Raw genomic sequence first — 26,311 nt, 5'->3', positions numbered from 1 at the left:
TAGAAGCATCCGGGTTCGATTGGTATATAAATACGGAGTCAAAGTTTTTGTCTTTGTCGCATTGTGCAGCCAATCTGTATGACTGTTGACCTTTCTTACATGAAAGAAATTTTATTTTCTTCCTAAAATTAAAAAAGCAAAACTAATATTTAACAATTGGCTTCAAATGGATTTATCTTTTCTTGGTAGAGTTCTTTTAATAAAATCTGAAGGTCTGTCTCGCTTCATATACCCATCTTTTTCATTATTTGTCCATGATAATACCTGTAAACAAATTAACAGTTTATTGTTTAACTTTTTTTTTTGGAAAAATAAACATCAACATCTGAAGAAATGGGTTTTATGTGGTAAAAAAGCTGATGGAGGTTTTGACATGCTCATTTATTTATTTATTTATTTATTTGATGTCAATAATACTTTCAAAGTGAATTGGGTAAAGAATTGTGTCAATTCACCAGACTCTATTTGGTATTTTATCCCACACTATATCTATAAAAAAGTGGGAGGGCTTAAGTTTTTGTTAACCTGTAACGTCTCCGCTTCTAAGTTCCCCATAAAACGTTCTAAATTCCATGAACAGGCTCTACTTGCATGGAACCTTTTTTTTTTTTTTTTTCAAATTTTCTCCCCATGTAAAATGATACTAAAGTATTCTAGCAAAGAACAAGTTGATTTTTCTTAAGAAATGGCATGAAAAAGGTATTGATTATCTTTGTGATATGCTAGATCCACAAGTGAATGTTCATTCTTACCATGATTTCATGTCTACATGTAATTTTCCTGTTGTCCATAAGGAATTTCTAATTTCTTACAATGGTAAAAGCTATCCCGAATGGTCTTGTTCATTTAATGAGATGTCATTTATCATTTGAAAAGGTTGTAAAGAGTAAACAGATTTTTTTGGTTGAAGATAAGAGTATTAATGACCCAAAATGTAGTAATAAAATTATAAGGAAAACATTTTTTTGGAATTCCCTAATAGAAAATATTAACTGGGAAAAAAGCATAGCTCTTACCATACAGATTTTGTATCCCCAACAAAGTTAAAGAACTACATTTAAGAATTTTGTATAATATATACCCAACCGACAGATTACATCTAAATCTGTTAATGTTCATTGAATTGTCGTTTCTGTAAATACAGTTCTGAGTCAATTGTTCATCTTTTCCTCAGGTGTCCTCTTGTCAAAGTATTTTGGACTGACCTATCAAAATGTATTGCTTCAAAATCCAAATTAGACATTGATTTAACATTATGTGATATAATTTGTTATTTTTCTCATTGTAATACTAATATAGAACATATAGGAAATGCGTTTATTTTATTGGCAAAATATTTTATTCATAAATGTAAATTCTTCCTTGTCAGGGTTCTGTCACTTCGGTCTAGTTTATAATTTGTTATTTTTCTCATTGTAATACTAATATAGAACATATAGGAAATGCGTTTATTTTATTGGCAAAATATTTTATTCATAAATGTAAATTCTTCCTTGTCAGGGTTCTGTCACTTCAGTCTAGTTTATTCGTGGTTTTGTGACAGAGCCCTGACACTCCCGCCATGCAGTGTTGCCAACTTAGCAATTTTGTTGCTAAATTTAGCAACTTTTCAGACTACCCTAGCAACATTTTCTTCCAAAAGCACCTAGCAACAAATGTATCCATTTAAAAAAATTTATTTGGCAACTTTTAGCAACCTTTGATAAGTGACAATAAAAAGGCACACATTTTCCATCTAAATTTCACAAAAAGAGACATTACATTATCCACTGTAACCCGAAAACACAATGCGTAATTTAAAATGCAAGTAAAAAACCAATACGGAAAATTATTTCATATTAACATAGTAGATCGTGCCCTATTTTTACAGACTTTTCTTAAGAGTGTAGCATACTAACTAACTACTAATACACTGCTTAAAGCATAATTGTTGAGAATGTGTAGTATTACTAGTTTACTAGCTATTCATTTTTTTTTTTTTAATTGTAATCATTCAAAAATGTGTAAGTGTTCAATAATTCAATGCATTTAAAAAATACAGTTATTTATATTTAATTATATTATGCACATTATTTTACAAACAAATCTAAATGAACATATATAAAATATATATTTTTTTGCTGAGATTTGATGTTGTGACAATTTTGCGTCGTGATTACGCAATGACGTCATCGCACAATGACATCATAACGTCATTTAGCAACTTTTAGCAACAAATCGACCTGTCATTATATATATAAAATGTCAAATCAAACCTTCTACAATCTTTTACTAGTTTGATCGTTGTTGATTTATACCACTAGATGTCGCTACAAGACAGTGTCTAAATTGTTGCAATGACTGACAAGCAGATTTGTTTTTCCACCAACGTAGAAATGTTTGGTGATAAATTAAAGTACTCCAGAACTAATATAATCGTACTATAACTTAAAATACTCAAAGCCTTAAATGTTTTATTTACGACATATTATTTCCACTGACAAAAAGCACATAATTCAGCTGTATGATTTGGTACAGTAAAATTGCACATAATCAGAGGAAAGATTCAGAAGACCTCACTGTTGGAGGTCGTCTCATAGAGTTGGACATAAAGTGACAGTGCCCACAGTGTAGGCTGTTCTTTTGTTTTAAAAGTAGAGTCATCCCACTGCCCTTAGCTTCTTAAAGTCATATCTGGCTTTAATCAACAGGGTCACAATGCTCCTATGATTATAATCATGGCTTGAGGCCTCTGGGAGTCTTCAGTCCTCATTACCCAATCAGTAATTATCACAATCATGTCTCTTGGCCCTCATTCCAATTGAATTCCACAGCTAAAAGCAGGAAGCCTCACACACTGACCTAATCAATTAAGTCCCAGTGCAAGGCTACTTCAATCCGATGACTTTGTCCCAACCTCTGAGTTATCAAGATGGTGTGCAAATTTGATTAAGCAGAATCAACATCAGGTACAGGAAAGGATTCCCAGAATATCAGCTCCAAAGTGAAGGAAGGAAGTTCGCTTTTGGTCCAACATTGTGGAACAGGGATAATCTTCAGCAGATAAATCAAGCTCCGACTCCATTACACCATTAAGTTGCACTATAGGGAGTCTTAAAACTACAGCTCATGATTGATTTGAGGACGCTGCGATCATGTGCCAAATGTTCAAATGCTGTGGTGAAGCTTAAAGAGACAGTTCACCCAAAAATGAAGATTTTTGATTTACTCACCCTCATGTCATTACAAACCTGTATGACTTTCCTTCTTCTACAGAAGATATTTTGAAGAATGTCTCATTTTTTTGTCTAATGACCCCACTGACTTTCAGTGTATGTACAAAAACATTCTTCAGAATACGTTCTTTGTGGAACCCTAAAGGGACATGGTGATGGTTATAAAATTAGATTAGAGGAAAACTGTTTCAATGGTTTTTGCATTCTCTTCAAACCTTCAATGCTATTGCATTCCCCAAAAAACTTTGCATTTACTTGCGAAACTGTTGTGATATATATATATATATGATAAAACTTTTTGAAAAAAAAAAAAAACATTTCAGTGCTTTTATGATGCAAAATTTCATGGGGGGGATGCAATAGTTTTGCGAAAGAACACCGATGTTTTACTGGTGAACGTAACACTTTTGTGAGAGGAATATAATCTCATATTTCTTCCATCACCGTGTGAGGAGCTTGGTTGTTCCTATCTGTTGGGCAGAATAAATTAAATTCAAGCAGGTTTGAAATGGGGGTGAGGATGAACATTTTTGGGTGAACTATCCCTTTAAGAAAGACTGCAGAGATAAAAGTAAAACTTAATTAAAATTTATTTTGTTTCTCATGAAAGTTCTTGAAACTTCATCAAAAGGCCCCTGCAGATGAAATGAAAAACTCGAGAGCATTTAAAAAAAAAACAAAAAAAAAACACATTTGCCGTCTGCAGCAGTGAGACATTTGTTATTGTTTAAAGAGTCGAGTTTGCAATTCACAATAATCGGAGTCATCAACCCTCCTGATTGTGTACGGCGTTCTGAAGTGCGCTGAGATGCAGATGCAGTGGACTTTGTGTACGAGTATTAGTCTGGCCGTGTCTTCGAGTCCAGCCGTCAGTTTAATTGCCATGCGGAAGCACTTGATGCGCGCCAGCTGCATCCTGCGACCGGTGCTCTGATCCCGCATTTGTCTCTGTCAGTGCCTTCGGGGTCCGCCCGCTCCAGCACTCATATGAGCCATGCTGGCAGCCACCACCAGAACTGCACCAACTTAGCTCGACATGAAAAGTCTCTCTCTCTCTCTCTCTCTCTCTCTCTGTGTGTGTTTCTCACAAACGCACACGCACCCTTCAAATCAGTACCGCAGCTTTCGGGATGAATATACTGTATTTGTAATGTATAAGAAGGCACGAACGACAGTTTGTGGCATAAGATAACACCTGGCCGCTGGCACCTGGCATAAGAGCTCCTGAGTTTGGCCTAATTGAAAGCCTCCCTATTGTGTCACCACAGCCCCTATGGGGTCTGCTCCCTTCTCTCTGAAACATCTGCCAACACAATCAGGCATTCATACATGCCAGCTGAGCCATGCCACAGCAGTGTATTGCCAGCGTCACTCAGCTGGCTCAATCTTCCTCTTCCTCTTTTTCTTTATCTGTCTTTCCCTGTCTTTATCCCTCGCTTCTTTTCCACTGAACCGTTCGGAAATGGAGGTCTCTACCCTATAATCTGCTGTTCTCTGTGGTAGATTACATGGTTTGAGTGAATGTGAATGAGAGTGAGGGAGGACCAAAGGTAGGCTGTGTTAAATTAAACCCACTTGACCTCGTGATTAGAAGGAAGGGAGAGTATGTATTGTGAGCAGGTGTCCCATCTGACAGATTTGACCATCAAATTATCATGTGTTAACCCCTCTGTCTGTATGTATGTTCATATCAAACTTAAAATATTTAAAATGTATCTGTTGTTGTGTTGAGACAACCCAACCTATGGATACCCATTTCCACACTGAGAGTAGAAAAAGAGTACAAAATAAAACTGGATTTTGTGAGATAATGTTTAATATAATAAATGAAGCTGCATTAGATATGAAGTCACATTGTGAGATGTAAAGTTATGTTGCGAGAATGTGTTGCAATAAAATTGCAATTGTTAGCCCCCCACCCTCTCTGAGCTTCTCTCCGGATGTAGTACGGCACGCGTGGCTCTCAGCGCGCGATATAAAGCCACCGCTGAGTGACAGCGCGCGCGTGAAAAGCCTCTGTCCTTGTTTCTAAGAGGACTTACGCCGCAGTCACTCCAGGCAGCAAGACCAGCGACCATCTCCCATGACATCTTAATCAAATATGACTGTGCTTCACTCCTTGAATGGATTAATGCCTATGTAACCGTTCATTTGCTCTCCCTCTCTTATCTGCGTCCAAGTTTAAAGCCTATTCTGTGGTCATGGGGTCTATAGTGTCATTTTTGCCTAGGCTAAAGGTCTAAAGCGGATACCGAGTGGATCTATGTTCCTTACAGACAAAAGAAACAGCGCAGGGAAATTAGTGGAAGTTTGAGATAAGGGAGGATGCGGGCGACGTGTTGGTGTGCCGTGTTTCTCCTCACTCCGGCTGTCTACCTGGTAAGTCTCTATCTCTCTTTTTATTTTTGTATTTTTTTTTACCTGTGTCACTCGTTTACATACACTCGTTTACAATATGCTCGTATGTTTACGTGTGGAATTGTGCCACTTCAGAATGACAGTAGCCTAGTGTTGTAGCAGTATTCGATGCTTTTCACTTTATAACTATGGTTTCAGGTTCGTAAAATAATTATTTAAAAAATATGCCTTCATTTTTGTAATATAGAACCTTTTAAACGCGTTGTAGGTTGTATATGGAAATGTTCAGACCGCAGGAGGTTACTAAATATGATTTTATTTCTAAAAGCGCGTCTCCACGCAGACAAAACCTTCCTCTGTGTCTCGCATCGACACCCAGTTGCGAGAGTTGCGTTTCAGTGTTCGGCCTCACGGGGGCGCCAAAACAAATGAAAATGGGTGCGTGAATGAAGCGGCAGTGACAGTCCTGCACCCTGATGAGAGTCTCTTTGATTTCCACTATTCAATACACACTCAAGCTATGTCTACAACAAACTACATTCTGCAAATTGGCTAATCACTTTATTGGAAATAGATCAAGAAAAGAAAATAGACTACGACTTAATTAAATAGCGTACTGAGAACACATAGTTAAATTGGATGAAATCTTATATTACATTTTAAATGTATGTAAATTACAATCACTACAACGCTGTTATATGCTTTACATTTTAATATTGCCCTTGTTTAATAATGTGAAAATATGATGTGTTTGTTTATTATTATTATTATTATTATTATAGTTTTGTAAAATATTATTAATAATAATAATAATAATAATTTTGTTATATCATTAATCATGATTATCTATTTTTTCCCATCTACATTTTAAAGGGTTTAGAGATGCCGTGCGCGCACACGCTGATGCACGCACACACACAAAAATATTTTTTTAAACATCCCTTAAATTAAGAAAATATTATAATTAGGCGTCTACGTCAAATATCGGATTGTTTTAAAATGTTTTATACCTGTACCAGGCACTGTTCTAATTTGTTTATATTTCGTCAAAATGGCCCATTTAACACAAAAAAGGTTGATTCATTGCTTAAATTAGTTTTAAAACAATAAATTAACTGCAATTCTCCACATAACATACGCATAACTTTGGTCTTTGTCAGTGTACTGTTTAATTTGAGTCATTTTAGAAGTAGTTACACGACATGAATTGTCTCTCGCCATTATTAGTATGCCCAGACGATTTATTTCATTGCAATTAACAAAATGCATATCATTTAAACTTCTTTGTATTTTTTTTATTTGTCTGAACATTTAAAAAAAAAAAGGATTTAAAACTGAACATTTGAGATTTAAAAACGAGTTTTATCTTTATAAATGTGCCATAGTCATGTTTGAAAGGCGCATTTATTTTTCATTTGATCAGATTGTGTCCATTCACCCATCAAATGACAGTAGTCTCCATGTGGTTTGTTCATACTTTCCCGCGTGTTGTATTTTATAGAGGCCAAACAACAGTTTCAGACACTGAATTGTATGAAGTGTGAGTCTTCTCGTGTCCATAAGGCAGTTCAGGACCATGGACAGCGCAGCCCGACCTCTACCGCTTAGCATTCACACTCACTCTGCTTTATACAGCCTATCTGTATCTGGACTTTTTATTTTATTTATGTATTTGTCATTTGTTAAATTACATTTTGTTCACGTTAGATATGTGCTGTTTACTATAACACGGAGTGGTTGGTATATGATTTTACCACTTAAGTAACAGGTTCACGTTCTCTTAATGTCTTCAAAACATAAAAACATGTAGGCTACCTTTATGTTGCATCTACTTCAACTGTGTTTTACAGACCACACACACAATGTGTATTTGTATGTTCTTATAGACTGCAGGTATATTATCTTGCGTGTTGTGTGAAGGAATAGCGGGATTATTTCAATACCATCGCGTTTACCCATTTGAAATTCCATTTCGGTTGTTCTTTTCTGTAACGAAATATTAGAACAACTCTCTAAAACATCAGACATAATCACCGGATGTCCAAAAAATGTGACAATTTAAGAAAAAAATTGAAGACCGTGGCTATGGATTTCCATAGGCCTGTCAGCTGCGAGGCCTGTCCGCACCTTCGAGTATTAGAGTTGAACTTGGCTGCTGTATTTCTTGTTTAAGCCTCTTGTGTGTGTCAGTTCGTCCTGACCCTGATAACAGCAGAAGAGCGCAGCGCGTGTGAGCGAACGAGCAGCTGTACGACACCAGCCAATTAAACAAGCGCGTCTTTACTCTTTACATATGTTTATACAACCACATTTATTTTATTATCCTAGTATTTTTTTCTGGTAAAAAAAACGTACACTGTAAAACAAATAAATAAATGAATGCATTTACCGTAAAACAGGTTGTTGCCTTAAATTTATTGTACAAAAAATGCATATAGGCCTACGATATTTTACAGTTCTTAGCTAGCTTATATACAGGTGCGTTCAAAATTATATAATGGTAATGTGCTAAACTATTTGAGTTGTTAATAATACAGATGCACAGGTCACGTGATAACTTAAATTTAAATAATTGGTCTCTCCAGCAATTGCGATAACACAACACAAACACGAAACCTCATTAGAGTAACACACATAGCCCTAAAATAATGCAATGGATATTAACTAAACAACATACAACACTCCAATGTACATAATTAAAAAAAGAAAAATAAACTAAGTTTTTAAATAATGACATTTGATTTATACTCAAAACTAATTGCTTTAAATATGAAATTAGTTTTCTTTACAAATTATAAGGTAGTTCATACTTCTACTACATGTTTAAAGTATTTTACAGTAAGACTACATTTATTGTCTCTTTATAATATATTTTCTTGAACATATTTGGTGATGTAACTTGCTTTCAGTTAATTAGCCATTTTTAGTGTAGCATTTTAAATTTTTTTCCTTTAAAATTACAAAAATAAAGTGCATCTCAATTAAATATTTGAGTTGATTAGCACGGTGTGATACATTGATCAAACTTTTAGCATCTAGCATTGCACCGATTGGGCCATACATATACTTAAAACACCACATTGTCTAGAAAGAAGTTGCAGCTTTTGGAAACTACACACATGAATCATCCAGACGTGCTCTTCTAAGTGCACTTTACATTTCCAGGACAACTGCATATATACATTGTGCTCTGGAACTCTATGGATGCACAAATTCATTATTTTCACAAGCCGCACAGATGTACCTTGTTATTAATACACTTGAGGATGGAACGATCCTCAGTTGGCTCAGCTGCTTTTAACCCTGATGAGTGTGTTGTAGAAGCTGCTCAGCCAGCTAAATCCATTTAAGACTTCAGTGGAAAGCTAGCATGAGCTAAACCTGTTGTGTCTAATGATCGGCGGAGAGATGCCGTGAAATGGTTCAAGTAAAAATCCTCAGCCCTTAGTCCATTAAACCTCACCTATTCTTCAGAAACCACTAGAACACTCCGTCTCCCAATGGAGACATTTTGACACGCTGCCTGTCAGTCTCTTTAAACGGGTTAAACAAAAACGGCCTTTAATCACCCTCTTGAGGTCCTTAAATTAATATGAACTTAAAGGCACAATATGTAATTTTTCGCCGCTAGAGGGTGCGTATTCAAAATACACAAAGAAACAAAGGCGTAGTTTGAGGACGCCGTGACTGAGTGTGGAATCATGGGAGTTGTGGTCTTCATCTCCACAGCCGATGCAATCCGACGGGACTCGGGCAGAAATCATGTTTATGGATGAGCTAATGATTTATTAACGTAGTAGAATGAAGCAGGGTGAGGCTGAAAGCCGTCGAAGCGAAACGAGGCTGCTGAATGAGCGTGACACACGGCTCGAAAGCAGCGGAGCTTTTATTATGCCACAGTCGACCGCTTCTGCTCCTTTCGGTCGTGCGTATGTGGGGTAAAGCAGTGCTGTTTTATCATACTAGATACATTTGAAAGTTCTGTTATAATGCTACTCTGTGCGGTCGTCACCTGTCTAATAAAACGCATAACAACATATTAAAGTGTATTTGGTGTTTCCATGTTTTCTGCAAAACAAAAACGGAAATCTAGGGGTTATGACGTCACTGGCAGGCGACACAATGACACTATGGACACGGTCCGTTACACTAGTTAAAATTGCTTATTTCTCTGGATTTAAACATTCTTCGAAACATTTGGGATAATGTAAGCACACAAGTCAGCAAAATATATAACACTGTTCTAGTGGTTTTTCAATATTTTAATAAAAAAATCGTACATATTGCGCCTTTAAGTGATACAATCAAGATTGTCCTGTTATGATAAAACATAGGCTAACAAATGTTAGCACTCGACTGAAGTGCGACCTATCTTATGAACGCAGCTTCTCTGTTCTAGTTCATTGCATTAAAATGCATTACAATTGGGTTCTCGGTTGAATCTGAAATAAGGAGTGTGTGTCTGTTTTGATATATATTTTTGTCAATGTTTCCCCTTCAGGATAGGCTTTGATTTTTGGGTGGTGATTTAGTGTCAGTGAAGTGTGTTAAGGCTGAGTGATGTTAGGCTCTGAAGCGATGAAGAGGAGCGGTGGGGTCTGTGAGAGGGAGGAGAGAGAGGGAGCCCAGGGCTGTATAGTTAGTGTGCAAAGCAATGTAATCTGCCCTCCTTCCATGGCACACACATATCTGCTGTTTAATAGACGTGTGTTCACATCAGTGCCACAGTCCATTTATCCCAACCGAGTTTCATGAAGTGCCTCCGTATTGCAGTTAAGGATATCTGCATTATGTTAATGCACCTCTGTAGGTAAATGGTACCATCAGCAGTTCTGAACCAGATAACTGAAGAAACAGGACTTTCTGAAGACATTGTGCAGTAATCACTGCTGAGATGAGCCGAACATGCTACAGAATGCAACCAGTACTGCATGATTGACCCTTTTGGCATTCATAACATGATTTCGAATGACCTTTGACTCTTGAGAGTAGTGCTGAGCTTTGTATGAGGGTGTTTATTTATGCCTGTGTGTGTGGTGATAGCAGCACAGGGGCCGGTAAATGATGAATTGTCTTTGTGGGATTGACGTCTGAAGGTGACCTTAATTCAGCAAGTGGTTTAAACCTGTGCCAAGGGTGTTGCTCTTAGCCAACTGCTTTCTAACAACAAGCACCATGACGCAAACCACTGCTTATTTACCATGATGAGCTAGCCATTTGATGGGAATGAATGGAAAAGCTCATCTGTGGATGAGAAAGAATGGCTGAGAATTTCTTTGAGAGGCAAGACTGACCATGTTCATACACACTATTAGTATATCTATATTTATATCTATCTGTGTATATTTTTGGCCTTAAGGATAGTGACCAATAAATATTGTAGATTTTCATATAAAAAAAATAAATAAATTATTTAATTAATAAATAAATTGGATCAGGGTGGCGGAACACTTTATTTCCCAGAATGCATTACCTGTTTAAATTCCAATGTGATTTTCTGTGAGGCGTGGCCACCTGAATTAAAATTAAAATTCATGAATTAATAAGGAAGCAGTCCTCTTTTTATATTTGAAAAAAGAATATATATATATACATAGATAGATAGATAGATAGATAGATAATGTGTGTGCGTGTATGTGTGGGGTTCAGGTATACCCTACGTAATGGGGACAAAATGTCCCCAAAAATATGCCAATATCCAAAATCCTTGTCCTTGTGGGGACATTTTTTGGTCCCCATGAGGAAACAAGCTTATAAATCCTATAGAATTAAGTTTTTTTAAAATCTATAAATACAGAAAGTCTGCTGTGAAGGGTAGGTTTAGGTGTAAGGTTGGGGTAGGGCGATAGAAAATACAGTTTGTACAGTAGAAAATCCATTACACCTATGGAATGTCCCCATAAAACATGGAAACCCAACAAGTGTGTGGGTGTGTGTGTGTGTGTGTGTTCTTTTACAAACATAAAACATATTTTTTTCTTTTATATTTATTAAGATTTTTTATTATTATTGTTTTCTTTAATGGTGACAGTACCAAATTATCTGCACTTGATTCACCATGATTTACCTACCCAGAGTTTTTAATTTTTTAATTTTTATTATTATTATTATTATGGGGAGAGACCAGCATCTGCAGCTCTTTTTGGAGAAAAGCTGCTCTATTTTGGAGAAAAGCAGTTCTAATGGAGAAAGTGTTACAGTCAAAACAGGAAGTTGTAAATGGCCATGGATCATGTGTGGATTGATAACCAATAGCCTAGAGTTGTACGACAGTCAATCACTGTTTGCAGATACCATAGAAATATGAAGGGCCATAAATGAATGCTACCTGACGCAACTTTGTTTGTGACTTCCCTTATAAAACAGCTAACTTTTTTAGTATAATCTCTAAAATCGATCAAACAAAGACAAAGCGATATCGTCCTCTTTTGGAAGGCCAAACAAAGTAGTTTCGCTTTCACGAAGAAACACACAGCGCCTTCATGACATGGCGGCGGCAAAAACAATACTACAGCGAGAATAAAAATTACGCCTTCTTTCTTTGCGTGAACATTTGGGCAGCGTTATGCAAATCTTCCCAGATAGTGACGTAGATATGTGGGGGCGTGTTAGAACGAGCCGTTTTAGGTAGGTGTGGCTGACGCTTAACTTTTATAAAGAATATCTCTTTGGATTTGAGACTTTAGTGTTTGCAACTTTACAGATCTTCTTTATGCACCAAGAGCTTGTAACACTCCAAAGAGAAAGGAAAAATAGAAATCGCATCATATGACCCCTTTAATGGCAAACATGTCAAAGATTAGCTGATAGGCTGTCGATTCATTATTCAATTTCCTCACAAAAGCAGTTTATCCATCATACACAAGCCTCTCCTCCATTGACATCCATTCAAAATACGGTCATGTTTTTGTTAATTAGCATTAGTATGCTCTTTATTTGCCCACAGACATGTCCTTTAAGTGTCTATCCTGACCTGTTTATGGCCCTGCACAGGCTTTAGCACATTTCACTTTTAAACTAGTTCCTTTTCTGACCCTCCACACTCACACACACACATATATATACACACGTGCACTCAGTGTCAAGCTAAGGACACATCACGGGGTGGAGACAGGACAAGGTTGGTTTGATTTATTACCACAGTCTCTGTTCTTCTCTCCACAAACTGCTTCTGAATTTCAGTCACCTACACAGGTCAGAGGTCAGCTTTGGACACAACCTCAGAAGGGCATTGGATCCGGAAAATTATACCCCAGACTGACCTGAACCTCAATGGGCTGTTTTCCCTTCTCACTATATATAGAAGCATCCTCCCCAATCGCATCCCCATGGAGCTGTGTGGTCTGCTGAAATAAACATTTCTAAATACTCCATGCAAAGCCTGCGGAGAGGCAGGAAGGACCAGATAACCCCAGCCTACCTCCCTTCTATCTTAAAATGCTGTGGGTCTCTGAAGTTTCTTTCATGCATTAAAGAGGCTGGAATTAGAGAGATGAAAGAGAAATCTCTGAGCCATAAACGTCAGTCAGACAACAATAGTCGTGGATTACACCAAAAGCACTTCCAGACTGTGTTTGGATGCATGTCTGCTGTCATTTTTCAAAGAAATGAGAAGCAGATTCATAGTTGGGCCATTGAATTGAAGTATGGCAAAAAAAGAGATGTTTATGCATTATATAAAATTGTGTTGAATCTGGATGTTTTATGAGCAGTAAAGCAGGAACAACAGCTCAGCTGCAGACAGTGTCTTTCTCCTCCTCTGATTGCATATCAAATGACCGTTTTTGTGGCAAGATGACAAACAGTTCTCATTATCTATTGTTTGCATTTATGGACAATTACTGTCTTTCAAAGGAATTACCTGTCTTTGCCTACAGGTGGAGCAGCTGTCACAAGTTCAAGATGCTTTTGAGGGTAGAATGAGTGTCGATGAGATAAATACTGAGCATTTTATTGACATATTTGGGGTGTTAGTGTTCCTTTTCATTTATACTGAATACTGCATGCAATTTGTGGCATTTCTCTTTAGTTTTTGTTCACATTTGCACCTACTTTTTCCACTTGGTGAGGAAATCTATTTAATTTTCTGATTTTCTGCAGTTAAGCCAGTTTACTTTTTTACTAAGTTTTACTATTACACTTGAAATATTTTAAAGTGAAATGTGAATTCAGATGTCATTCAGATATATAATATATATATATATATAGAGAGAGAGAGAGAGAGAGAGAGAGAGATAATGTTGGTTTCAACATTTTTAATAGTAAGAAATGAGTCTTGAGCAGAAAATCAGCATATTAAGAATTTCTGAAGGACCTGAACAATCCCATCCTCCATACATCTTTTATCTGTATTTATGTTCAACACAGTCAATACAACCTGTCTACACACATTGTGTCACAATACATTGTGAGGAAAGATGTGCAGTGCTACAGCTTAAGCTATAATTCAAATGCAAGAGAAGATTTAGCTATGGTAGACTTGGACATTACAGTTGCTTATGTCGTCTTTTTGTAATTAATAAAGTTAATTAGCTGGCATGTGGATGCAATTTCTGTACTACATGGAAATACAACCCATAAACCTGACACAAAGCTACACTCTGTGCCCGGTTCAGCTGCTTTGCATTAGGTGCCTCACCACTCCACTGCATATGCTAACTAACTGCAGTCTGTTTGTGTGTGTGTGTGTCTGTGTGTCAATCTAGTTTATTTTACTGAGCCCCAGTTACATTTCTGCTCTGAAAATCAGTTTTACTTATCTTGAGGCTATCAATCAATAGGTAATATTTTTTACACAAAATTCCTTATTTTTTAATTTTAGAATTAGATGGACAGAGAAAGTAAAAAAAAAAAAGGGCAAGATGAGAAGGTTTGCGTGTGGCAAGTGCATGTGAACGCTTCATGACTGCTAACCAGAGGAACAGACCAATCAGAGCGCTTATCATTCCTCATGCAGTGAATGACAGCATTGCATTACATGGCTGGGACCTGCTTGATTTCACTTATATTGATTTTCAGAATCACAATTATTCCTCAGCCTGTGTGGGCATGCAGCCAACGCGAGGTGTCGAGAAAAATCATTGAAAGGAAAAAAGGAAGACATGCTGAAAATTTTGAGCATGGAGGCAATACAGTAGATTCGGGGACTGAGGCCTCCTGACTGACAGTTTCCAACCTGTGTCTAGCTAAGATTAATTCTGTTTAGCGTTAGTTTTTTTTTGTTTTTTTTAGGTTTCTTTTATTTTATGGTCATCTTCTCTGTCCTCATCACTTTTTCATTCTACTACTTTCATTCTACTACTACCCGTACACTTCAGTTGATTCTGGGAACTGAAAATCTGGCTGTTCTATGTGAAAGGCAAACTCTCTCTCTCTCTCTCTCTCTCTCTCTCTCTCTCTCTATGTGTGTGTGTGTGTGTGTGTGTGTGTGTGTGTGAAAGAAACAGACCATTGAAATAGAGTACAAAAGGCAAAATTGTTTATTTGTTTTCAGAATGGATAAAATATATTTATTATTTAAAGTAAAATTACTATTAATTATTTATTAATTTATTTGTTTTCAGAACAGTATTTATCTATTTATTTATTTATTAGCCTATTATTGGTATTCTTATTAGTAGTGTTCTTCTTCTAATTATTGAATAGCATTTATTTATTTAATTGTTTACTTATTTTTTTCCATAATGGTTTAATGTTTTTATTAATTAAACTTATTATTAATGCTTAGTTGTTTATACTAAATAATAAAAAGTTTAAATAGCAAAGCTATTCTATAGTTGCTTTTTGAAATAAGCACTTAAGTAAAAACAGAAATACGTTTGCTTCAGCATAATTGTTTACTTTCCATTTTTGACAGCCTTTATTTGTTTCGATGATAACTGTGGTAAACACTAGGTGATCAAAATCCACAGCCTTTTTTTGCCCTCAACATGTGTCCTAGTTTGTAGACAAAAATAAACAAAACAAAAAAACACTTTGCTAAATATTCACAGATGCAACAGTAATGATACACAAGAAAAATAAATGGTAACACTTTATTTCGATAGTCCACTTTAGACATTCTATTAACAGTAAGTAACTTTGCAACTACATGTTAACTAGCAGTTAGTAGAGTATTAGTAGACTGTCTGCTTAATATCTTATTCTACTAACCCTAAACCTACCCTAACAGTCTACTCTGAGAGTTAGTAGACATGTAGTTGCAAATTAATGAGAATTAGTTGACATGTAGTTGACATGTAGTTACAAAGTTACTTATAGTTAATAGAATGTCTAAAGTGGACTATCGAAATAAAGTGTAACCAAATAAATTTTCATCACATGACAAGCAAAGGAAAAAAAATACAATGGATATCAACAGCTTTTATTCAGCTTCATAGTTCAAATAAATTCATAGTTCAAATAATTTGTTTTCTGACTTTCTTAAGTTTCTATTGCTTTTTTTTCTCTTTTTGACCTTGCTGATCCACGACAGGATTGCACCTGAAATTCCCACAGTCTCCAATCCTTTAGCCAGCATCTTAATTAGACAGAGAAAAATCCTTGTAATTAATTGACATGTGAGGGTATCATTTATGTCAAAGTATTTCCCAGGTTTTGTGAAGCTAATAGCGGTGCTTGTGATAGTGACTGAAGGGTGGGCGCATTATGGCGAGGTGATGGATGTGCTCTGTTCTCCCAGAGCAGCCCGAACACCAGCGATCTGTCAGCTCTCAAAAGTCATTACTTAAAACATTAGCCTGGCCCCATAGCAGCAGCCACTCAGCCACAGACAGACAGGTAAGCACGATTCTCCTAACACTGCTCCCGAGGGACGTGGCTGCGGAGCACGAGCAGGTGTGTGTGTGTGTGTGTGTGTGTGAGCGCTGACTGACAGCACCGCTCACACCTGAACGGCCAGCTTGTTATGATATGTGTTACTCCCTCGTCTCGGCTGAATTTCATTCAGTGTCATTCAGTTCTATTCAGTTTGATTTCATTTGATTCTACTGGAAAAGGCATTATTTCTGCAAATGTAGATGACGTTAGCCTCTCTTAAAATGTAATTGTCTTTCTGACAGGGTTTCAAGACCACATGATGTGATGTGAAATCAAATTTCAGACAGTTGTTTAAATTCGTTTTGGGATCATTTGAGGCTCAGTGATTCTTCAATTCTCTTTATATTGTTTTAGGACTCTTACTTTTCTGAATTATAGCAGAAACATAGACAATAAGTGTTTCAAAATCAGTATTACATTAGCTTTAGCCTCAGATTATGCTTTTAGTCCATGTTGCCATATTTTGGAGGACACATAGCTCTGGTACTGGGCTGCAGGAAGTTCAAGATACTCTGTTATTTTTCATTAGGCCATGGGATTTTCAGTTGGCATAATTTGCCTTTAATCTATACATGACGATTTATCATTTTGATTATTTAACTTGGCAGATTTCAATTTCTGAATTTAGTTTTTTTGTTATCATCCCTATATCTATTTTATTTTGAGAAATGCCCTATGAATTGGTTACTTTTGAGATCAGCACTCATTAAATTCAAATTACCCTGCCATGTTCACCCCCTCCACCGCTCTTTCTCTTTCTGTTTCCCTGCATTAATGTGAAAACTATTCAAAGTTTCCAGTTAATTGCTCATACTATAAAACTAAAAGCTCCCCGGTTAACTGAATGTGTTTGTGGAATAAAGGATTTTTATAGGCAGCATAAATGAAACTTTCTTTCTTTCTTTTTTTTTTTTAATTAAGACATTTATTTTTAACAAATTATTTTTACTGCACACTGCTCCCTTATTTACATAGTCTCTTCTGAGTGAATTTCTGTCTGAGTTCAGAATGAAACTGTCTTTAGTTCAGAATGAAAGAGATGAGATATTTGCACTTGTGCTCTATCACAAATGTGATATTTTTCATTCATGGATCACTACACTGACCATTTGACCTCTTCATATAGCAGTGAATTCAGGTTAAATGGGACATTTTTTTCCCAGTCATCTCAGTGACAAGAAGTATCTCAATTTACCTGAATTCACCATATATATATATACACACACTACTGTTTAACAGTTTGGAGCCTGTAAGATTTTTAATGCTTTTGAAAGAAGTCTCTTATGCTCACCAAGGCTAAATTAAATAAATAAATACATTACAAACAGTAATATTGTGAAATATTACTTTTTTAGCATCATTATTCCAGTCTTCCGTATCACATGATCCTTCAGAAAGCATTCTACTATGCTGATTTTGATATTAATATTTCTTATTAATATCAATGTTGAAAACAGTTTAATGTTTTTGTGGAAACCGTGTATATGTGAACTTATCTGTAAGAGAAAACAAATGTGTTTGTACATGTTCAGCTATAACATGGATGTTACAAACATAATTTTTTGTACCCCACATTATTTTAGATTAGCAAAACTGTGCAAATGTGCTTGATCATAAATGCAGGTACATGCTCACAGACAAACATAAAATACACTGAGAATCCGATGATGTCCGCTGGGATAGGAAATGGAGAACATCACACTCTATGTGTCAGAGTATCTTCAGGGCTTTACTTTGATGTGTTATTAGTCTGTGTAAGTGCATTAGAGCAACGGGACAGTGAGTCTCAGCAAGTAATACATAGTAATCAGAGTAGTGGATAACCCAGAAGGAGGTTTCTGAAATGAGTCTCATAATCTCCACTTGACAACACACACACACACACACACACATGTATTAAGAGCTTGTAAAAATGTAGCAGTGACCACAGAAAACAACATACACAACAACAAAAATGATAAGATGGGTAAGAGAAACAATATGCTCCTATCTGGTATGATTTTTTAAAATCTAATTTCTCTTTCACATCAACTTTATATTCACAGCCTAATTCAGTCCCTCAGGAGCCGGCTGGGGTTTAAAGGGGTCACACCAAATACACAAAATAATGTTCTTTTTAGCAGCATCATATGACCCCTTTAAATCAATGCTGCATCTCCTCTACTTTAACATGCTGTCATAAATGTACTGTAGGTGCTACATTGCAAAATCTGAGCAATTATCTGGTCTAAAGTCTAAAACGGGTTGCTTTCCCCTAAAATGAAAATTATATAATTATTTTCTCACATCTATGCCTTTCCATACCTTTATGACTTTCATTCCTCTATGGAAAACAAAATAAGAGTTTTCAAATCAATGCAATGTTTTTTGCACATGCAATTAAGGACAGCAGGGTCCAAAACAACATTAGACCCCACTGACTTTCAATGTATCTGCATTCTCAATCACACATGCACACTCTCTCTCTCTCTCTCTCTCTCTCTCGTCTCCTCCATCTGTTTTTGTTTGTGTGTGAGAGAAAGAATATGAATCAGAGAAACACAACTCTAAATAACCCAGAAAGTAATCTGGCCATTTATGGATTCCTCACTCTATGATGCATCATGGGAAGTCTCTGTTTGCAGCACATCCTGCCAAGGTTCAGTCACTTCATTATATTAAATATATTTTAATCTCAGATATATTATATGATTAATGCTGAGTATGATCAACTTTTTTTAACTTCTTAAATTTTTACACTTTAATTTTTTATTTTTTTTTTGGACTAAAAATTTATTTATCATGCATTAATTCAAGAACATATTAGTAGAAAGGCAGAGAGCGAAAGTGATATTGTATTTGGAAGAGCTTTGACACTAGGCATAGACAAATCAGGCAGCATTTTTATTATTTTTTATCATTGATTATTCACTGTAATTAATAATGATTCTTATGAACATTTTCTTCTGTTCTTTTATCCCTAATTTCTCACCATTTTCATTGAAGAAAATACGTTCTTTCATTAGAGACAACATATTATTAATTAATTTTTCTTCCATATTTTTAAATAAAAACAATTATATTTATGAAAAAACATTACTTAATATAAACATTATCATTTATGATATGTATAATTATTGTATTATATGATCTTATTAATGGTACTTAAAATAATTAAGAAATTATGCATCAGATTATTAATTTAATAAATAATTATAAAATCAACACCTGGAATTGCTGTAAGGTTAAATCTCTGTCCTAGCTGAATGAAGAGTGGGTTTTCAGGCTCCGGTTGGCATGAATCAAGATGGTGGGTTTCCACTGGTGAACATCCAAAGTTTATAAAAGCATGTTTTCTGATCTTGAACTCTTATTACATGATCTGAGATGGGTCAGAGAAACAAACCACTGACCTTTTATGTCATGGGGAGACTCACAGTTTTGATTCTGAGATTTTAACATTTGAAAAACAGTTTTATTTTAATTATTCGTACTTACTTTCGATTTTGAATTGGATTTTAAAAAGCATTTTTTTCTATTTCAGGCATTTTTTCAATCAGGCATTTTCATTTCTGAATGGAGCACAACCCTGGTTGTCAATCCCAAAACTTACACAAAAGGCAAAAGATAACACATCAATATGCTGTTAATTCCTTTCAAATTGCCTTTCAGAAAAGCTTAAGTGCATGATGCAAATGTGCTTAAAATGTATGTTAACCATATACCATGTCTGCTGCTTCTGAGAAACAGGAGTCAACTTATGTATGCATATGTTTGTGCCGGGCTTTGTTTAGCCCACAGCCTCTCATGTATCTTGCATTTCAGGAGGCATATGAAGCATTTCATGTCATTAGTGTCTATGAACCCGGGCTCTCATATGCAGTCAGGTACTCCAGAGCCTGTCTTCATGCTGTTGAAAATGAACTTTAGACTGTGAGCTGTTTAAAAAAGTGCAATCGGCCAACATGCCTTGAATGGAAAGCAATTTGGTTGAGGGTAATTGAAGGGAAGTGATAAGCTCGGCTGTCTCAGGATTCATTGCTTAAATTTCATTAGGGAGCTTTTTTTTTTTTTCTGGGAAGGCTCTTCCAGTGTGAAATTGCTAAAGTGTTTATCACGAGTGCCTTTGTAGATTATTTGCTTCTCTTTAACCAAGCACCTTGTGAATTTTCCTTTACCTCGCTTTACGTTCCTACCTTCTTTTATAGGATGAATGAAATATTCATGTTTCTGGAGAACACAGACTTTCATTCTCTTTTCAAAAATCAAATGCAGGCACTCAAGTAATTTTTTATGTTCAAATTAATTCAAATGATGATAGTTGTGCCAGCAATTAAATAAAGCAGAGATATTCCTGAAAGATCTAGTTTTGATTACATCATGTACTGTAGTCAGTTTAAAAGTACTGTACAATTCCATGTAACTAAACCACAGGAATTGAATCACACCATGCTGGTTTTGTCTGGCCAGAGGAGAACTGGCCCCCCGACTGAGCCTGGTTTCTCCCAAGGTTTTTTTCTCCATTTCTGTCACCAATGGAGTTTTGGTTCCTTGCCATTGTCGCCTTTGGCTTGCTTAGTTGGGGACTAGGGTTGCAAAAAGGTGGAAAATGTCCAGTAAATTTCGGAAATATTCCAGAAATTTTGGAAACTTTCCAGGATTTTTTTTGGAATATTCCATGGATTTTTGGAAAGTTTCCGGAAATTTTCCAGCCCTTTGCAACCCTATTGGGGACACAGTGTCTGGCAACATTGTTGACTTGAATGCACAGACACTATTGGAAGAGAACTGAACTGAGCTGGACGATGGTCACTGAATCAACAATGAACTGACTTTAACTGATAAACTGAGTGTTATCTATTGTTCTCTTGCATTATCAGCACACATTTTCCTTTTTAACACTGTAAAGCTGCTTTGACACAATCTGCATTGTATAAAGCGCTATATAAATAAAGGTGATTTGACTTGACTTGAGTAACTGATGTTTTTACAAGTGATCAAAATTTAAAGTAAAGTTGTCCTGTGTCTTGGCCCTCATTTCCATGTTGTAACCACAGGGCACTGAATAACTAACCAAGACACTGAGTTATATATCAGTATCAAGGACTTAATAAGAAGTAAGTTCATCCTTTGCCTTAAGGACAGCTTTAGTCTCCTTTGCAAGTGTCATACAAGTACTGAACTGTGTGCTGAGATATTGAGTCATTAATCAATAAGAAAAGTTAGTTCTTTGAGAGATTAAGTCTTTCTTGCACTTTACGCTCCAGAACTTCCTGTAAAAGCTCACTGATATTTAGATCTAGTGATGAGCCCTTTTCACAGATGGCGATGATGGCATTTCCACAGTTATTAACATTGTAAATCTTATTTTTATTTTATTTCCACATTTAAAAATACAAACTACCCTTATGACACTAACCTTATTGTTTTTGTCCTTGGCATTAAATTATATTATTGTAGTTTGCATTCATAATAAAACTTAGCTAACTAAGATGACTTCTGCTGAGAAGCCTGAAAATGTGAGAAAAAAAAAGGTCCATTGGAAGGCATTTGACTGTACATTTTGAGAATATGTGGGTATTATCATCCTAGAATGTGGGAATGTTATGTGAAAATGGTGTTTGCACAAAGTGAAGTGACATGTGGCCAAGTATGGTGACCCATACTTGGAATTAGTGCTCTGCATTTAACCCATCCAAAGGGCACACACACGGCAGTGAACACACACACCCGGAGCAGTGGGCAGCCATTTATGCTGCGGCGCCCGGGGAGCAGTTGGGGGTTCGGTGCCTTGCTCAAGGGCACCTCAGTCGTGGTATTGAAGGTGGAAGAGAGCGCTGTACATTCACTCCCCCCACCTACAATCCCTGCCGGTACGAGACTCGAACCCGCAACCTTTGGGTTACAAGTCCGACTCTCTAACCATTAGGCCACGACTTCCCCGATGCAACAGGGTGCACCTGGTCTTATAAAACTGCCTCATATTCCTTAGGCGTTTTAAGAGCATGCACAGCAATCTTTGGATCTAATCACTGTCGTGATGGTTGCTCGTATCATTACAGATCCCCCACCATGTTTTACAAGCTGACAGCAGATGTTGTGGGTTGAAGCATCTGCAGGATTTCTTCAGATGTAAACCCTGCAGGAAATAGCGTGGAAGATGATTCCTAATGCAATGTAACTTTTCTTGCACTGATATTAGACTCAAGATGCTTTCAAACTGCAGACAGGGCTACAGTGGTACTGATATAATTTCTGATGTAATGCAATTGTAGCATGTAGCCAGCATCCTGTAGAATGTCCATCTATTCTTGGAAGGTGTTTTGCAGATGCACAATGTGCTTTTGTATAAATGTACAATTGCTTTGAAAGATGCCAAATAGAAATGTTTGAAACAAAAGTTGAGATATTGATTGAGTCCATTAAAACATATAAAATATTTGGCTTGGTGACAAGATGAACACTGCAACAACAAAAACTGGTCGAGGTCCTTTTTTTTTTTTTACTACAATTCATGGACGTGAGTTGCCACCAGCAGCATTGTATGAAAAGAGGGACTGAGTCCATAGATAGATAGTTTAATGGTTTGAAATACAGCATTGCAATGGAAAACATGAAAATTAGGAAACATCTGGCTGCAGAGTTCCATGATTACCCAAACGTAATGGAGTATTCCAGAGTAAAAGGCTGTTTACACCAGGGAGGATAAATATAGCTATAAAGTTTTAATAATCATTCTAATTGCTTGAAAATATGGAAATCCACATCACAACTGTAACAATAGCACCACAGAGGAATAATATTGTTGGAATCACCAATTTCCTACACTTTGCTACTGTAGTTTCATCTCTCATGTTTGACTATGTGGTTTCTTTCTTCTCCTTACATATTAAAATTTAAAACTTATTAATGTATTTATTTGTTAGTTAGTTAGTTCATTGGTTAGTTAGTACATTACGCCTAAAACCCAGAAAAACGTAGTGTTTTCTTACAAAACATTTGCATTCTCTTGCAAAACTATTGCATTCTCCCAAGAAACTTTTAATGGAAATTCTATGAGGTGAGAGGAAAAACTATATTTCAATTCGTTTGTGAGAAAATGCAAAGTTTCTTTGGGGAATGCATAGTTTTGTGAAAAAACGCAAAATTTAGCAACATTTCTTTTGCGAGAAAATGTGAATGTTTTGCGAGAGAATGTACAGTTTTGGGGGGTAAATGCAATACTTTTGTGAGAGAACGCAAAAACATTGAAATATAATTTTTCCTCCCATCTCTCTTTTATCACCATGTCCCCATTGGTAAGTAATCGTGTAATTTACAGTCCAAGTGTCATTATTGCAAACTAAACTCCTTAAAGATGATACAAGATAATACCGTCAGTATTGTCATTAATTGCCTTTGCAGCCACATTAAGCATATGTTTAAAATCCAGCTTCAAAATTAAAGCAATTTTTTTTCTGTAAAATATTTCCTTTTTTTAGCATTTTTTGTATATTTCCCCTGAATTAAATAATACAAATTAAAGTGACAGGGGAATCCAGGCTCAAATGCACATTCATTTAAATTTTAATCATATTGTTAGAGCACAGTACAAAAAAAAAAAAAAGATAAATTATACAAATCCAGCCCAAACATCAATGATTGCATTGTGTATTCATAATGTTTACATGGGCAAATAAAGCATCAGCCTTCTATCAGAGAAGCCAGTATAGCATTATCTGGATATGATTGCTTCTGGTTTACCTATCACCAAATAGATGAGTGTGAGATGAAACCAAGTTGTTTTTATCAGGAAGCAAAGAGCCTGTCGGCAGGTTAAAGTGGCAATGGCAGATACTGTAACCCGTAAGTAGCCCTGTCAATGGCCCGCTCCGATGGACATGAGCATATTGATCTCTGACTTTCAGTTAAATGCTCCTTAAGGGGGTCTTTTTCCTCGCCTCTCTCTCTGTACTCTCCATCACATTGCATCCGCAAATCAATGCGGCACTGTAACACACCACAGGCTGTCTATAAAACACCGCTGCAGTTTTCCAGTGTGGAGACAGTGGCAGAACAGCGCTTCGTTTTTCCTCGGCTGAATTATTTGTGTCCTCAACCACTAAATCATATTGATTAAGACTTGTCACGGATTTGAAAGGAGGTCCTGTGGGGTCACTTGCAGCAGAAATGGCAGTTTATTGGATTACAGGCTTAATTAGATTTTGAGTGACGAGCGTGCATTATAATGGCAGCCTCCCTGGAGAGCACTCTTCTTACCTGACTCTTGAACCCTCCTACCACTTCACACAAAAGGACAAAACACACATGTATAAATACACTTGGCACTACACAAAACCAACATTTTCTGAAATGTGAAGCCTCTTATTTCTCTTGTGTGTTTGCGTTTGTGGGGTCTTTTAAACAAAGCTAATGATAATGCACAGGAAAAAAATATAACTCAGAAATTGATAGTGACTTTCACAAATAATTATTAAATGGCAAGTAACACATTGAATTAAGCGTAGAAAAACTGAAATAGTATTTATTTATTTTTTTGTAAAATAATCTTTGTTTTAATTACAACTTTGAAACATTTTTTTTTTTTACAGTATAGATCACTTGATCATTGTGCATAAGAGTTAAAATGGTATTTTGGAGGTAAATAAACTCTAAAATCTGATATGTGTGTACTGGATCTAACAAAAAAATGGACTGGACTAAAACAGATGGATGGGATTAACAAACATACACTGTAAAAAAAAATTAAAAAATGTTTCTAGAACAATAGCTTTTGGGTTTGTAAGTCCAAGCCATCTTTTTTTTTTTTTATTAGACTCAGTGTTATTTTTAAAGGGGACATCAGATGCAATATTCACTTTTACATGGTGTTTGCATATAAATGTGATGAAGCAGTGTGTGGACACAACCACCCTACAATGATAAAAATGCATTCAGTCCTTTTTTAATCCATAAAACACCTAAACAGTCTTAATTATCAAGCCGTTTTGATTTTCGGAGTAGTATGACGTCATACTGCTCAGGCCCCGCACACGGCCGCTGATGAACTGTCCCGTATTAGCATATTTCCGCCCTCAGCCAGTTGTACACTGTCTGCCTTTTTGTCCGCGCTCGAGGCGCTGTAGCGACAGTATGTCTCGTAATGTCTCGTAAGCAATGCAGGTGATTTGTAGTTGGATCTAAAAGTGAACATAAGGCCGCTTTCACAGCACATATTTTTTTGGCGTGCATGTTATCAAATAAGTGCATTCACACCAGGAGCAGCGCGTGAGCAGCACTGAAGCAATGGTTTCGGCATCGAATCAATATTTGCTGCGCTGCACGCTTATGCAAACTTTCAAGGCTCTAAAGCTTTCAAGTTTATAACTGACCAACTTCTAAAAACTAATTTATAGTTGTCTGCTGTGATGCTGTACAAACGCTTCCAGTGTGAATACTTTTGTGAGTCTGCAGCTGCAGTGACGATGAAGTAACGCTGACGTGAAGCTGACATGAAGCTCAAGCTTGTGGTGTGAAACAGGCGTCTTCATTTTCTCCCGACATCAGAGCCACTGAAGACGCAGTGGATTAGTTATGTTTTTGATGGTAATGTGCCACCGAATACACAAAAAACGGAAGAGAGGGGTAGGGTGAGCAGCAGCTCATTATCATTTAAAGAAACATGCACCGAAACGGGTCGCTGGGAACAGAGCTGTTTTTGACAAGGTAAAAAGGGTGTTGTTTTACATGAACATTGAGGAATTTTTACCAAAGTATGTTGCAGACATTTCATGAAGACCCTAAAGAATCATACCAACTTGTGGAAAATGGGCATTCCGATTTCCCCTTTAAATTAATTAATATTCATATTAAATTAATTCCAATTTAAACGCTGGTCCAGAAAACAACTTCAAATTACAGGAAATGACCTCATTAGTACTTCCTTGTAAAACACACACACA

General features: G+C 36.4%; 1 protein-coding gene across 1 annotated transcript in view; it reads left to right on the top strand.

The window, feature by feature from the left end:
- The first annotated feature begins 5,208 nt into the window (after window positions 1-5,208).
- LOC107712631 (neurexophilin-1) overlaps window positions 5,209-26,311 on the top strand; it is a 30,396-nt gene continuing 9,293 nt past the window's right edge. Inside the window, exon 1 of the mRNA XM_016517949.1 lies at window positions 5,209-5,594. Within this exon, the coding sequence (XP_016373435.1) occupies window positions 5,541-5,594 (54 nt within the window). The 5' untranslated portion in view covers window positions 5,209-5,540. The remainder of the gene's footprint in view (window positions 5,595-26,311) is intronic.

The sequence above is a fragment of the Sinocyclocheilus rhinocerous genome, unplaced genomic scaffold (genome assembly GCF_001515625.1).
Source record: "Sinocyclocheilus rhinocerous isolate Xijiao unplaced genomic scaffold, SAMN03320098_v1.1 scaffold538, whole genome shotgun sequence".
Classification (NCBI taxonomy): Eukaryota; Metazoa; Chordata; class Actinopteri; order Cypriniformes; family Cyprinidae; genus Sinocyclocheilus; species Sinocyclocheilus rhinocerous.
This window is presented reverse-complemented; position numbering and strand designations above follow the sequence as displayed.